The 15767-nt window shown below is 47.1% G+C and overlaps 1 protein-coding gene across 8 annotated transcripts in view; it reads right to left on the bottom strand.

Annotated features, from left to right (window-relative positions):
- LOC114855059 (arf-GAP with coiled-coil, ANK repeat and PH domain-containing protein 3-like) overlaps positions 1–15767 on the bottom strand; it is a 34145-nt gene that overhangs the window by 1828 nt on the left and 16550 nt on the right. For 2 of the 8 annotated variants that reach the window (XM_055509318.1, XM_055509321.1), the window contains exons 3-24: positions 14269–14388; positions 14103–14156; positions 12318–12376; positions 12046–12229; positions 11854–11898; positions 11666–11761; positions 11512–11586; positions 10901–10912; positions 7373–7485; positions 7229–7280; positions 6944–7044; positions 6689–6800; positions 6361–6587; positions 5849–5918; positions 5575–5669; positions 5217–5437; positions 5038–5134; positions 4847–4947; positions 4467–4690; positions 4261–4370; positions 3905–4015; positions 3108–3169 (exon numbers count right to left, since the gene is read on the bottom strand). In XM_055509318.1, the coding sequence (XP_055365293.1) occupies positions 3108–3169; positions 3905–4015; positions 4261–4370; positions 4467–4690; positions 4847–4947; positions 5038–5134; positions 5217–5437; positions 5575–5669; positions 5849–5918; positions 6361–6587; positions 6689–6800; positions 6944–7044; positions 7229–7280; positions 7373–7485; positions 10901–10912; positions 11512–11586; positions 11666–11761; positions 11854–11898; positions 12046–12229; positions 12318–12376; positions 14103–14156; positions 14269–14388 (2341 nt within the window). Of the gene's footprint in view, positions 1–201; positions 3170–3904; positions 4016–4260; positions 4371–4466; positions 4691–4846; positions 4948–5037; positions 5135–5216; positions 5438–5574; positions 5670–5848; positions 5919–6360; positions 6588–6688; positions 6801–6943; positions 7045–7228; positions 7281–7372; positions 7486–10900; positions 10913–11511; positions 11587–11665; positions 11762–11853; positions 11899–12045; positions 12230–12317; positions 12377–14102; positions 14157–14268; positions 14389–15767 lie in introns of those variants that run through there. The other 6 variants (XM_055509319.1, XM_055509323.1, XM_029149792.3 and 3 more) reach the window with 5 other exon arrangements.

The following is a 15767-nucleotide window of genomic DNA, read 5'->3' on the forward strand; positions in this document are numbered from 1 at the left end:
ACTGGCCTTATTGCTTTGAATGAGCAAAGTGTTACAGATGAAATGCACACACCAGACCCGATTGTACAAGGTCGCATTCTCTCAACATCTGACAATGTTTCAAAAAACAAAAGTTTCAAATGTTCTGTTGAATGTTGAGAGAATTTCACAGATAAAACGTAAGATGGGAACCAGAAATGAAAGCAAAAAGCAGGAAGCAGGTTAGTTCATCATCAAGAGTTTCTGGCTTTTATTGTACACTTTTTGATTTTTTTCCCCTCAGTGCTGTAAAGACAAGGAAGAAAGTATTCCAAAGATATCCAAATGTCACCGAACAGACAAATGCTTCCAAGTAGAGCAGATCCTTGTTGTGGCTCTGCCTGACAGCGTGTGTTTTGTAGGAGAATAAAAAGACAGACATGAAACAGACCAGACAATTAGGATCTGTGATTGAATGCTGACAGGCAGGAAGTTGGCATTTAGTCAAAATAAACACGTGTTCTATTTACAGCACGTTTGCTTCGAACAGCATCTTTAACCACACACAACCTGTCTATATGCACAAAGGACACAACATTTAATGGTTCCTCCGGGGCCGTGCACCCTCCATAGTTTGGTCACAGTAGCTTCACATAACCCCCAAGACTGGTTCTACTACATTGAGCTATTGCAGATTATAACCTGCCATATAAAAACCTTTCAGGTCGGTCACATTCCTGTGACCTGTTTTGAACATGTGAGCACACGAACAGTGTTTCTACCACTCGGTCACTTTACAAAGCATGGTAAGACTAGGCTTCATCTACTCCAAAGTTTAAAAAAAAGGTGATATCATACAACGGCAGACACTTTCCCTTTAAAAAGTCTTTGGCAGAGGAAAATAAAATGACAACACACACAAAAAAACAAATTAAATTACAGTTTGAGAGTGTGTGTGGAAACAAACGTAGGAAACAACGAGGAAGTTACCACGGATTTGGTCCGTGGATGGAAGAATGTCATAGAGGGCCAAAAAGGAAGAAGCTTCAGACACCAGAGGGGTCATGGGGGTGCATGCTTATTCCACAGCACTGCACTGCACAACATGATCAAAACATAGAAAAATATTTTATCATGCTTACAACAGCCCAAAAATAACTCAAGGCATGCAGCACCGTCAGCGCCCACCAGTGAGGGAAGCCAGACACATGCGCCCCAGACTGCAGGGGTTCAGACAGCTTCCTTGGGGTTTAAACTGTGCTTCAGCACATTCAATGAATTTAAAAAAAAGAAGAAAGAAATACTGCATCAAAGTGCCAAACCAGAGTTTGGGCTTTAAATTCAGTAAGGGTTACAGCAATACAGAATGAGCTGGGTGTGCGGTTTTATTCCAAAGGAATGCATTGTAGCATAGAAGCCGAGGACAGGGTGTGTTTGTACCAGTAACTACTGTCACGACTTTGTCTTGTGACCCACAGGTGCATAAATAATAAAAGTGGTCCATAATCTCACCAGACTACAATGTGGGTGACAAAAACCAACAAAACATAGCTGTGATACATCCCCATCAGTCATCTGCTTAAGCTTTCATCCTCATTAGCAACCAGCAAATCTCTTTCAGCTGTGTATCTGAATGCCAATAATTATTCTCATAGCAATGTAAGGCCATTCCAAAGGGTGAATAAAAGCTCTCTTTTTTTGTCACACTACATGATGTAATCTAAAGACTTCCTTTTTCCACGTAATGTTTTCAGATTAAAATCACAATCATTTGTAGCGATGCAGACAAGCATCTGCATCCAAGACTGCATTGCACTGGTCCTCTAGAGAGAAAGTCATAAATAAAAAGGCAGAAATAAAACAGACAACAGACAGACGACTAGAAAAAAAAGGCAAACGTCCTAAACGAAAATAAAATTACTGTTACTAATACTGTTTGGGAAAAGTGCAGTTTCTTTTTTTTCCTTTACATAATGAATGATAATATCATATTATTCAACTCTGTCTCTCAGTATTTCTCGACACATGCACTCATTCATTCACTCACGTCAAAAAGTATCATACAAAGCAGGCGAGGGTCTCTTCCCCACAAGCCCTTCAGTATTTTAGTCACAGTTTTGCATTTGTTTTCCCGTCCTGCCCCTTTGTACACAGTAAACTCCCCTCCCCACTTCTACTGTTGCTTGTGACTTAGCCTTAAATGTTTTTATAATGGAGAACTGTGGAGCAGTGGTTCGAACTTCACAGCATGAAGGTTCTTGATCTGAACCTGCTGGTCAGCTGTGTCGTCTGTGTGGCGTCTGCACGATCACATCAGGTCCTTGCACGTACTCCGGTTATCTCCCAAAACACACAACTGCTGACTGGAAATGGCCTGTAGCTGTGAATGTGAGCATAAGGGCTGCCGTGTCTGTCCACCGTGTATCCTGCAGGCTCTAATAAAAAGCAGTACAAATAATGGATGGCTGGACAAATACCTTTTTCACCTCATGCCACAGGACATATTTCAAAGAGTATCCACATAACTTCTAAATACTTATATTTACATCTCCAATTAATAAGAGATGGGTATGTTTGATGTCACACAGCTGGTGTATGATAAGAAGTGTAGCGGGGTTAATGCAGTAGGACCGCTCAGAGGTATGAGCTGTGACAGTAAACCATTATACTACATTACAAGTTAGAGGATTACCCTGTTAGCAAAGCACCAAAAAGCAGATGTCAATTTACTGTGAGCGTGTGTTGCAGCCAGCGTATCGTCAGTGGTGCAGAGTAAGAACAAGCAGAAACACAGTGGTGGTGCAGAGAGATGGTGGCGTTGACGGCATCATTAGTAGAGTTAAAATCGTCCATCAGGGGTCTCCCTACAACACAGCGCCCCCAGCTGTGAGCAAGTTGTAACCCACACGTCCCCAGGAAGTTGCCTGTAAGCCTAGATCTATAGAAGAAACACACTTTAAGATCAGCGTCTAGGGGCAACTTCATCTACGCGTTATTCTAGGTCCTCAGTGTTTATATCTCCTCCTTTTTTTCAGTACAAGCTCCTGGGTACAAAGGTGACCACTAGCATTCCTCTATGGTGAGGCAGATGAATTCCTGGATGCACTTCCTATACTGCTGCTCTGTGGGGCTGCTGCTGGGATATTGACCTGGTTGACCCAGCGGAGCCTCGGCCTCTCGCATCTCCTCGTTCATCCGTGCCAGACGCAGCCTGCAGAGAAGCGGCGAGAACAGCAGACGAGACAGGTTAGAAATAAAGGAAACGTGGGCGCAGTAGAGGAAGTGATAAATGGGTCGGCAAATCAAAGGGATAAAAATAAAAATGGAGTGGAAGGATTGAGATGTTACAGTTGGAATGAGACAATAGGTGATGAGGTAACGCACAACGGGGAAGAAGATGTGACGATGGAGAAGGGATGAGAGAAAGGGAGAAGGTAAAGACAAACACCAGCTTTAATAATAGCAACACAAAATGACTGCAGTGAATCACTTCATCCTCATTAGATGATATTGTTTGCTAAGTCAATAGACACATGACGACATTGGTAGAAAATTAAACTAAGCAGAAAACTAAACTAGCTAAAGTTGCAGGTGTATTTTGTCCAAATCCTTTGTATCATCTGGTGCAGTGACGCTTCATGCAATGTATTTGTACGTATTTCTAATTTTAAAATATCCTTCTTACAAACGACACTCAGCCACGTCTATCTGCCGCTGACCTACTTTCTAAATCAGACAATGCAGCTGCTTCAGCGCTGTTTGCAGCAGCTTATCTCTCACTCGGTGAAGATGCTTTTCTGCTTTTCTGACAAGAATTGTCAGGAAGCGAAATTACTCGCTCTCAAATAAATATGTTTGTCGATGCAAATGAATGGCTGTTTAGTGGGAACTGGGCAACACGTGTTAAAGCAGCATCTCAGGACTGAAAAGAATGCGGGTGATTTACAGGGTGACGATGTCGGCGTTGGCCGCCTGGACGGCGATGCTGAGGGGGTCGTGGCCCTGCTCGTCCACCTCCGTCTGTGAGGCTCCTCTCTTCAGGAACAGACACACCTGTCTGTACGAAACAGAAATGGTTGTGGCGTGTTTCACAGACACAGCTAGAATTTCCATGTAAACTCATTATCAGATAAAAACATCAGATTGACATCTGAGGCAAAACATTGCCTCATACTATCACAATGTCAATAGTTAGTTGACATTTTGTTTATCCAAAGGTCACGCTTTTCACTTCAGGATGCAGCATTAGCTGTAATCAGAACTAACCCTCACAACCGGTTTTTATCTCTGTGTATTTCCTACCCAGTGTGGCCCAGATAGGTTGCGTGATGCAGTGGACCTCTGCCTCTCATGTCCCTCTGGTTCACATCTGCTCCATTCTGTAGCAGGAACTCACAAGCTATCAGAGAGCCCTGGTTGACAGACAGACACACAGACCCGTGAGGCCCATTGGTAAAGCCCCCTTTGTTATCTGAACAAGCTTCATCAGCTCTGGGTCGGTGTCTTACCCCAGTCACAGCCTGTATGAGTGGCGTCCTCCCCTCCTCCTCCTCACTTGCAGCATGGACGTCAGCCCCGTGTGCCAAAGCCTCCGCCATGAGCGGCAGGTTGTGCAGACGGGAAGATCGGTGGAGAAGCGCCCCGGGGTGCAGCTCCCTCGGGTCCTCGGGATCCGACGGTACTTCCTGTTCGATCTCCACCTCACCGCTGGACGACTCCTCCGATTCTTCCTCTGAGCGTGGAAAAGGAAATGAGATTTTAGCCATGTCTTTCTCACCGAGGGCGTATCTGATTCCGTTTGGCGCCAAACCATCAAGATTCAATATAAGAAAGATCACATCACTGCTACAGAATTGAGCTTCTCCCGTCATCCTCATCCTAGACTCACCTTCTTCTGTGACACTGTCCACGACTGAGCCAAACACCAGGATGTCGGTGCTGCCGTCGGTGCTTCCTCCCAAGCCGCTGTCGCTGCTCAGACCTGCGGGGCCAAGCATCGCCAAGCCGCGGACACGTTAATCGTTACACAGCGCAGACGGACAAACTACACACAGTTGACTGACATGTTGACTGGACTTACTGCGAGGACCGGAGCCAGTGTCAAAGTATGAGAACAAGGAGTCCAACTCATCTGGACAGAACAGCGAGTCCCGGCGAAACTTTGCTGCCGCTGCTGCTGACGAGGGAGGAAAGAGTCATCGATAAGGAGCAGCAAACAGCAAACACACTTAAAACAGATGTTGGTTCCCAGTACTAACCAGCTGAAAGGTTTGCGGGTGAAGCGCTGCCGGGCTCGTAACGGTGGTACTTCCTGCGGGCTCTGTTGGGAGCCAGGGCGGAGCTGTTGTGTCGCTGGCACTTCTTCACGGTCCACGGCCGGGACTTCCTCTCACCCTCCACCAACGCATCGCTTCCACTCATCTTTTTCAGGAATCGTTTCTCTACGTATTTGGACTTAATCCAGGCTTCTTTCTCCTGCCTGGAAGGAGATGAGTGCAAAGAGGCGTGAAGTCAGTGGAGACAGCTCTTTCCTCTGTTATTCTGTTAAACTAATTACAAAGGCCTGTAAAAGAAGACAAATTATTATTTTTATTATCACTAGGAGTTAAAACTGACCTTGAACTGGTGGGTCCAGGCTTTTTCACCCCCATTTCCTCACAGCCTCCTTCATAAATCTGGTTGATCACAGTGTTTCCCAGTTCGCACATCAACTAAATGTTAAAAAATGAAACACATTTAGACGTAAAACAGGGGCAGAAAGGGAATATTTAAAAAAAGAGTGGTCCAATGTCTATTAGCAATTCACAAAAAGAATTACAAATGCAAGTCTGAGGAAAACAGAGAAGCGCAGAGAGGAAAAGCTGCGGGCGAGCGTGTTGAAGAGAAGCACCTTGAGTAGCTCTGGCTCCCATGAGTCTAACGTCAGCGAGCGCACTTTAGAGCAGTGGACGCCTAAACTCCTGAAAAAAAAACAACACGAAGAAAATGAGATTATATAAAGTGTGAGAAGACTTTAAATGTAACTACACAACATTATTAAGCTGCCATCTTCAGACTCCGGAGACTTTGGAAGTTAAGCAAAAAGCGGAGTTATAAAACTTAAGCACCCACATTACTTTAAATAAAAAAAAAAACTAAAAAAAATACTTTAATGAGTTTGACCTGAATCAAATTAGGTCACGTATTATAGGTTTCACTTCAACAGATGTGGGAAAGCTTCTAGAAGTTGATGCTAATAGTCTTATGCAATAAAAATGCTTTGAATTCCCCTGAACACATTTTAACAGGTTGTTATTCAACACTGACAAAACAGGTTTGCCAACTGCCTGTATGTAAGATTCACCCTCCCTCAGTCTATAACACAGCTGGCTCCTGGGTTTCAGCACCTGTACATGCACTTACCTGTGGATGCCCGAGCACTCGATGCAGAGCAGCACCCCCAGGTTGATGGACGCCCAGCAGGGAGCCGACTGTCCGCAGTCGCAGCACAGCTCGTTGCCCGGCAGGCTCTGCACTCTCTGAAGAAGGCTTTCGCCCCCGACCCGAGCCCCCCGGTCCACCCCCCTCTCCCTGGGCTCGCTGGCGGAGTCGATGCTGCTCGTCGAGGGGGAGGCCGTCCGGTCCAAGCGCTGCACAAAAAAGAAAGCATAAAAGGAAGCGAGGTCAGAGCTCAGCGGCCGACACAGGCCAAATTAGGTTACATCTACCGCACAGGTGTGGCTGGACATACCTCGATGTAATAATTGTCGGTGATGTCTTTGTAAGCGGAGGCGATGCTGGCCTGGACCGCCTGGATCCAAGCCTGGCGCAGCTTCTCAGACTCTGCCTGCATCATACAGCTCCTACACAAATACAGAGCCATTAACCTACGCATCAAGTGTCCAGTCTGTTCAATGTCGAGGCCTATTAGCATGAGTCAAGGTGAAATCCTAAAAAAAAATATTTTGTCATTTTGGTGGATTTCATTCGTCACGTTTGATCTTACTTAGTGGGAGACACCACTTCAAAGCAGAACCTCCTCTCATTGTCTTCACAGGGTTTGACTGAGCACAGCCTCAGGTCCTCCACCACCACCGTCAATGAGTCCTGTCACAGGCAGAGAAGGTTTCAGAACACGCCCACTGATCTGATCGTTACAGGGGAAACAGCTCAGTCCAAGGCTCTGTTCACTTCTGCTATCTCAACCACTGCCTGAATGATTAGATCAGCAAATCAATCTGATCAATTCTACTGGTGCTTCGATCAGCAGTTTTAAAAAGTCCAACTGTACCTTGAATTTCTTTTGGTAGACCAGCTGGCTGTTCTGTATAGAAAACCACCGTCTAGAAGAGGGGAGAGTATGAAATGAGTTATGAGAAAATGAATATTCGACACAAAACTCATCTGTGACTCAAGTCAGCGTTGGAGCTCCTACCTGTTCCAGGTCTTAAAGGCGTTGCTGGCCCTCTTGAAGAGGTAGCCCTCCATGACCACACCATTGGGGGCATCGACGTTGAACTCTAGCTTGGGGTCATCGTAGGAAAAGTCCTGTACAAACAACACAAACGCAACCTTCACCACTGCTTGGGTCAGCTTTATTCCACATCGCTTCCCATTTTTAGGCGAGTTCCAATGACTTCTCCAGCTTCTTCATGGCTCAGACAATAACAGGCTTGCACTCATCCATTCCTGTGTTATGTATATTTGTAAGCTCCTCCGTGGAACTCGATTCTCCCCACATCAGCCGTCTGTTCACCAGTTTACCTCCACAGACCACAGCTCTGTCTCCCTGGCGGCTAAAACCTCCTCTTCTTTCCCTGTCCGCATTGTCAGCACTGATTCTGAAGGCTGATTCTTCTGAATCTGGGTAAAGTTTCACTATTGTTCAGAGGAAGTACCGGCCGTACGGTTCAACGCGTCCCAATGGTTTCAATGTGTAGCAACACGTGGTTTAAGGACAGTAGCAACATCCTGTGTGCAATCATTCCGCCCATGTGACGCAAAAGACATGATGGGATATGTCCCCATCTCCTGCTGCTGACAGTGTGAGACTGATAAAATCATTTTCATCAACCCAGATGTTGTCTCCTTATCCTTGTTTTATCTTTACAGGCTGATTAAACAGTGCAATATCAAGGAGCACTGATTACTGCCTGTCATGTTATGGCCGAATGGAACCACTCTCAGCACAGTGTCATTACAAAAGCGTTCAAGAAAACCGGCTCCAGACTAAAATTGAAGTAAGTAATAACTTCCTCACCAAAGCGCAGTGCAGCCTGTAAATTCTCCTCCTCTTTCCCGCGCTATCTTCTAGAAGCATTTCGCGTTGAGTAATTACAGTCAACACCAAGAAGAAGAAGAAAGTTGTCGACTCGTGCAGTGTCGGTCCGGATGAGAGACAGCGGCCGCACGCTCGCGCCACTCCACCTGCGGACGGCCAGGAGGCGCGTGGACTTGATGAGCGCGAGCGCTCATTAGCATACAGCTGTCAGGAGTCCTCGCGCCCCGGCGGCCCAAAGATCAAACGCTGCGCTCACGCCCGCGCGCCGCCGGCCCCGCCCCCACGCCGCGATTTAGGGCTCCACTCTAACCCCTGACGCCGCCATGAAAGCCGGGCTTCCATCCACGCGCGCGGGGCGAGTCCTCTTTCCATCTGTCCCGCGACCATCAGCGCTATTAGTGTTTAATGGAGCTGATATTATGGCTCCCCAAACACCGGCCGGCGCCCCCTCTTCCCACCTTAAATCAGCGGGGACAGTGGAAGAATGCGGCGCACAAGTGTCCAAAGACACATCAACCGCACGCAAAAGATCCACAGAATAAAGATCGGACTGTTGTTTAATATATTAGTATGTTTGGTTGCGTGTGTAACTGGATTACAGTAACGAGGTTAAATCAACGCCTGTTTAAACCTGCTCACACTAAATTAGCCAATTAGCCTCATAATAACGCCTGAGTTACACTGAATCAAGTTCCAAGATGAAACAACAGCAAAGTCCTCACTGCATCAGATCACGTTACCCTGCATAATGCCCTAATTAGTGTCCAGTCACCTTCAATCAATCATCTTCAAGGAATGAAATTCATTAAAAGTGAATTCATTAGGGTGCTGCTCATTTGTGCTGAATGAGGTCTGGGATGAAGAGCTTCGGTATTTTATTTTAGACCTTTTTTACTTAGTAGTTAAAGATAAATGTGGTGAGAGAGGATATGATTATATATTGTGAATCTAAATATTCACTTTCTAGCTTCATGGATAGTTTTCGCGTGCCCATCTCTCAGGGAGCCACAGTGAAGTCCCGCACACATAAAAGACAGCTGTCAGAGAACACTGGCCAGAACCAGAACCACATATCAAAAGAAAATACATGTGCGATGGATGAAAGCGAAAGACTTTCAGTGCAGCCATCACAATGTAGTGGCAAAGACGATGTTTATATGTTATGTAATGAATTTAAAGGAATATGAGACACATGCTTTGTCTCCGTCTCCTTTTAGTAGCTAAGACCTGCAGTATTATTCTCTCATGACTCTGACTATCAACAGATGCTGAACTGACTAATAATATGATGTTTCCCATCTATAATTCACTGATTCTCCCGTCTCACTTTCCACTAAATTAGCATAATACATCTGGAGTCTCATGGCAACGTTTCCTCTTGAGTCTCTTGATCCCGTCTGCCTTTGTCTCCCCTGGGACTGTCTCACAAAGCAACGCGACAGTAGACTGAAATATTACACAGCTTGACGCATCATCACCATTTGTCCTTAATATTCTGCTAATCACATGGTTTCACACCAGCCACAACCATCTGCTTTCGTTGCGGGACTGACTTAATTCGTCCGAACAAATAAACACTGACACATAAGCTGGATGAGAGAAACGTAAGACTCTCCATTCAGCGGCTCGGCGCTGCTCATGCTGTGAAGTGAACAACGATGAGCAGATTTACTCCTTTAAATCAGGGACATGGGTGTAACTCAGAAGCCACTGCAGCGACACCCTCTCTTCTTCTATTGTCTGCGTGGGGATCTTTAGTTCCTCTCGGGCCTCTCTCTCTGTTCTTTCTCCGTCTGCGCCGTGATGCCATCTGTTGACACCGGTTGGAGCTGGCATCGGACGGCAGAGGAGGAGCACCGAGGCTGTCATCACATGCATCCATGCAGATCTGCACCAACTGAGCAAATGGGCCCACTACTGCCTCTGTATTAGAGGAAATCAGTTGTACGTTGTAATAATTGTGTAATTATTAGCAGGAACACAAACATAGACGTCATAGCTAAATAACTTGCTGACACGTTGAACAATTGTACTTAATTTGTCAAACAAATTGCAACAGCATGAAGTAGCAGGAGGGTGTTTGGAAGGGCAGCATTCTTGTGTGTGACACTCAAAGATAGCATCAAACCCTCTGTGAGGAGACACGTTCAGAGCAAGTCGCGACGCACGCACGCGCCAACGAGACAAAGGAGTGGAGATTAAGTCAACCTCTAATCAGCGTCCGATGAGCGACTGACACCCGGTACACACACACAATAGGATGTAGCTGGCTGAGGGTAACACACACACACACACACACACACCCACACGCACACACACACGCACACGCACACGCACACGCACACGCACACACACACACACACACACGCACACACACACACACACACACACACACACACACACACACACACACACACACACACACACACACACACACACGCACACACACACACTGGTGCCAGAGTATCTGCTGGTCCACATCCTAAGTTGAAGCTGGTGCTTGACGTAAGAGAGGTGTGAAAGAGAGATGTAGTGAAATAAATCACATAAGATTGTAGGCTGAATATGAGAGCTGTGACCATATTTGTGTAAAACTATCTGTGCAGGAAGAAACAAAGGCTGGATGTCGCCATAGCCATGTTGCCAAATACCACAATTTAACCATTGACAAAAAAAACTCACCTGCATTAAAGTCTGAAGAATGGATGGAGAGCGTGGTCAGCCAAGGTCACAGAGAGAGAGAGAGAGAGAGAGAGAGAGAGAGAGAGAGAGAGAGAGAGAGAGAGAGAGAGAGAGAGAGAGAGAGAGAGAGAAGGCAGTTATTAAACTAAATGTGTGACATTGTTTGCTCAGGTAGAGCCTCACACAAGTCATGTTGTTGGAGGTCCACAATAATGACAAGAAGCACCGTTCAGTTTTGTTTGAGGAGGAAAGGTTGCTCAGAGGGCGTCGGGCCGGACACAAGGCCGTGTCTGGCACGACGCCTGCACTCGGCAGCGGCATCGATCAGAGGGAACCGTCCATTCAGACGTATTTTTGGCCTCGCTTCAGGCAACAGACGGATGGGTTTTGTGCATTAATGCAGGACAATTAGGCAGCGTTGAATGTTCAAAAATAACCGTTTTTCACCCAACCTCTCTCCTTTCTACTTTGGTTTTCTAATTCGAGCATTGGCAAACTAATGCATGCTCACCTGTATTAAAAAAGCAACAATAAACAGGGTGACTCACAAAAAGGATGATGTAAAAATAGTTACAAGCTTCTATGAAAATCCCGTTAAGCCTAAGACTTACTCTCTGTTGGATGAGGGCATGTTTGTGCTCCATCTCCCTCTTCTCCACGGCTGAGTCAATGACCAGCTGATCCAGCTGCACAGAGCAGAGGACAGAGGGGTCAATACGGCACGCGCTGCTCGCTTCACACCAGTCTCTGTGCGTTTGATGGTACCTGTGCAGCAAGTTTTTTCATGTAGGGGTCGATCTCGTCCAGGATGTGGAAGCCTTGCTGGAACAGGGTGTACTGGGCTCGCATGAAGGACAGCATCTGGAGCAGAGGACACAGCAGGGTTAAGCACATATATGCAATATGCATATTCATGCACAATGTGAAGTTAAATACGAATCTGGGCAACTCACCGCATCCAGGATTTCAAACTTCTTCTTGGCCTGGAGGACGTTAATCTAACCAAAACAACGAGGAAAAGCAGGTTTTAGTAAATTATTGAGTATCCAGTCTCTTAAGGACGATGAAGCCACGTGGACCAGGTGTTGGGCGTCAGCACCACCTGCTGGACGACACCGGTAGTGCACTAGATTTTCGCCTTTCACCTGTAGCACGTAGTCCAGCGCCAGGTGTCTGAAGGCCTTGCGGCTGAGGATCAGAGCCTGTGTCGCCTCCTCCGCCTCGTGGACTTTATTCCTGGGGGCTTGGGCGTTTTTCACCTGAGCCAGCTCCATGTCCTCACGCACCCGATCAAACTGCTTCTTCGTGTCCTTGAATTTACGCACATCTCTGACGAGGACGAGGACACGGGTGGTTATCGCGCCACAGATCCCACTAATGAACTCAACTGACTCCTGGACCACAATCATGTACTCACTCCTTGATGAAGGTGTGAAGCTGCTGCTTGATGGATCGCTGGGCCTGGTCAAACAGAATCTGTGGGGAAAACAGAGGGTCGGATGTGACAGTCGCCACGTCTCACCACAAGATGGCAACGAGAACCTTTCAACAGCACTAGCGGGCAGCTGGAGATGGAGGAGATGAGCGTGGACAAACACATGCATGTGCACACACTCTTCTGCTGCACCCTCAGATTTGCATTATACCCTCCCATCCGCTCCCCTTTCATCCTCTCTCCCTTCACTGACCCCAAGCCCTCCTTCTCTCTCACTGTGCATTTTCATTCATTTCCTACAAACGCCGAGCAGATCTCATCTCCATCCGGACCAGACCCTCTCTATTTCTGACCACACTGCACATAAGACCAATGCAGAGAGGCTGGTGGAGCGATAAGCTTCCGTCTGTGTTGTAACTACGTGCACACACTTTAGCGGACAGTCAAAAATGCAGCTTTATTTAAATAGTTTCATAGCCACGCACACATAAACAATCACTGTCGTCAGCCTGTGGATTACACTTTCTATAGCAATCTGTAGTTCGTGAACATACGCTTCAGGGATTACGGGCTTAATCTGCGCCTGTGTACACAGAATGCATGGACATACATCGTGAGGGACCAGTTTAAGCCTTGTACCTTAGGAGTTAGGACGATTTGGCCAGTGCTCATTTTCTCACACACCTCCAAAGGATTGTCTCGTGGCTTAGGTTCAGACCAGGGATAACTGGAATCCATAGCTGCTGGTGGACAGCAGTAGCTCTCTGTCTATGAAAGTTCACTATACTATATAACTATATCATTTAGCATTAGTGGTAGCAGGAGTAAAGTCTCCCGTTATGAATGGAGTGGAATTCAGTTTTGAACTCAATACCAAAAACTACACATGTGAAAACATTTCAAATCCACTTCCACATATTTGTCAAGATTTAGTTTTGTGTCAAAGTCCACACGTTTGCCTGTAGCGTGGCTTTCTGAATGCAGCCTCGTGTGTCGGCGAGCAGCAGAAACAGGCGTCAGCGGGAGGTCGAACAAAGACAGATTTCCTTTCACCGTGTCTCTCCCTCCCCTGCCTCCACCCCTCCATTCAAACTGAGCTATTAGCGTAATTCCTGGGTGTTGGAGCGTAGGAGTGGGCTGTTTGTGGTGGTGGTGAGGGGGGGGGGCAGCATCAGAGTGGACAGGGAGGATGGACGGAGAGAGGAAACAGGTGGTGACAACGGTCGACACGGAAACAGCCCATCGCGCGTGGCCGAAGGAATTCAGGAGGTGGTTCTGTGATAAGACCGACGTGTCGGGACGCGTAGCAGCTCAAGAGATAAATAATGTGTGACTAGTGTAAGTCTGTTGGATGCTGATGGCGGCTGACGGATCCTCTCAGGTGTGGAGCATTCAAAGCTCCAGGTGAAGCATGAGTGAAACAGGAAGAAGGTAAAATATAAGAAGAAATATGAAAGAGATTTTTATTGTAACGCCCTTAAAAACACTGATTACATGCCCTTCATGTCAAGTTCGTTTGTGCTGTGGGGAAACGTGTATTTGTTTAGTTAAATGCTCTGTACTGTGTGTACTTCTGCTTTAAAAGCAAACAAATGTCGAGAGTCGTGTGTTTTGAATCAGACACACTCCTGACTGAGGGGAGATTCATGGTCGCAGAGTCGAAAGGTCCGAAAGGCCAACGGCGCCTGGGCTCGGCCCTTCTCTCCTTTGACCCCCTGTTGCCCGAGGCCACCACTAATGTGTGTGTGTGGGTCACAGGAAGCTTACCGTGTGGTAGTTGACCATCTCCTGCAGGCTTTCCCCACACTTTTCAAGGCATTCCTGCAACGAGGAACGTACACACGCGATGGTAAGTACAAGCGTGAGATGATCTGAACCGCCTCAGCAAAGGCTCAATATGAAGGTTTATAGTCTGTGTAGTATTTGGACTCACTGATATCATCTCCTCCTTCTTGCACTGCTGGGACAGGTCCTTGATGCCGTTCACGAACAGCTTGTTGGCGCTGACGTAGACCCTGCCGGCCTCGATCATCCCACTGCACAGCTTCACCAGCTGGTGTTGGTGGAAAGGACACGACGGCGCTTGAGTTAAACACCCAGGAAATTTAAAAAGAGACGTTGTCTGTTTGAAAAGTCACATGCAAAGTCATCATGTGTTGCAGGGATATTAATAGTCCGAGCGCTACAACAAACAGCGCTTAACAGAATTGGTGGTCGCAGGCGGTGGGGATGCTCAGATTCATGAGATTACAGGTCACTGTACGGACTGCTTGTCTGCCATCACTTTGATACACAGGCCTAAAAACGCTGAGAGGTTTCCTTAGACCGAGTCCGATTTATCGCTTTCCCTCGTTATTCCGCACTCATCTCAGCTAAGCTCGCTGCAAATCTTCTTATCAGACCCTCAGAGGAATATTTCTAAGTACAGAGTGGCTTCACGCTGTCAGGCGCGCGTGTTAGCGTAGCATGTGTGCCATGTTAGTTACTGTAAACATATATACTACAAGGTGCAGACAGTTCGCAGCGACGGTATGCACTTTCAGACGCCACATGAAGCGGCGGCCGCCACGCGGGGATCCGTGATGAGGCCCCGGGTGGAGCGCTGTTATTACCGCAGTGATGCAGCCGGAACACGTGCGCTGCTGCGGGTGCCGGGGCACGCCAGGACCTTTAATTATCTCATTTGGTGCAGAGGTTCCCAGGGCCGTCGCTGGGCGAGCGTGGCCCGCTGGGTTTCTGACAGCAAGAACTGAACGCCCCACAGTCCAGAGATGGGAAACCGGAGGGCGAGGACCGGTACCAGGACTGGAGCGGTCCTAATGCACGTCCCCTCACATTTATGACTGTCACTGACACACGTGATATCTCTGTGTGGCCCACTGGGCTCCCAGAGTCTGAACCGAGGCACCACAGGGGTCCACTTGATTCAAATGCCACATCTGGTTCCACGTGAAGGAACCCGGTCGTGGTGACTGAACGAACGAATGACAGGAAATGATGAACGCCATCATTAACTCCATTAGTTTTACAAGCTGTGGGTTTGCAAATAAATAGAATAGAAGCAAAAATGCTTTTCATTTTAATACTTTTTTTCATTTTTCATTATGATTCATTTAAGTGCATCGAATAAAATATCCAGCAGGTACGGACAGAAGCAGCTCTTATCACTCTTAGAAATGTCAGGCTTAAAGCAGCAGTTTCAGCTGTCACCAGTCTCATAAATGTCCTCCTCTAAAAGCCTTCAGCTGTCAGACCACACCCCAGGCAGCTTCACAGGCCCCGAGCAGAGAACAAATCACCCTGATGGACCCCCCCCCTGCATCCACCACCGCAACCCCCCATGGTCATCGTTAAAAGGTGCTCAGATGGGGCTCAGAGTTCAATACAGGGTCCTGACCTGGCTGGAAATAATCCATATGTGTGTGTGTGTGT

The sequence above is a fragment of the Betta splendens genome, chromosome 5 (genome assembly GCF_900634795.4).
Source record: "Betta splendens chromosome 5, fBetSpl5.4, whole genome shotgun sequence".
NCBI lineage: Eukaryota > Metazoa > Chordata > Actinopteri > Anabantiformes > Osphronemidae > Betta > Betta splendens.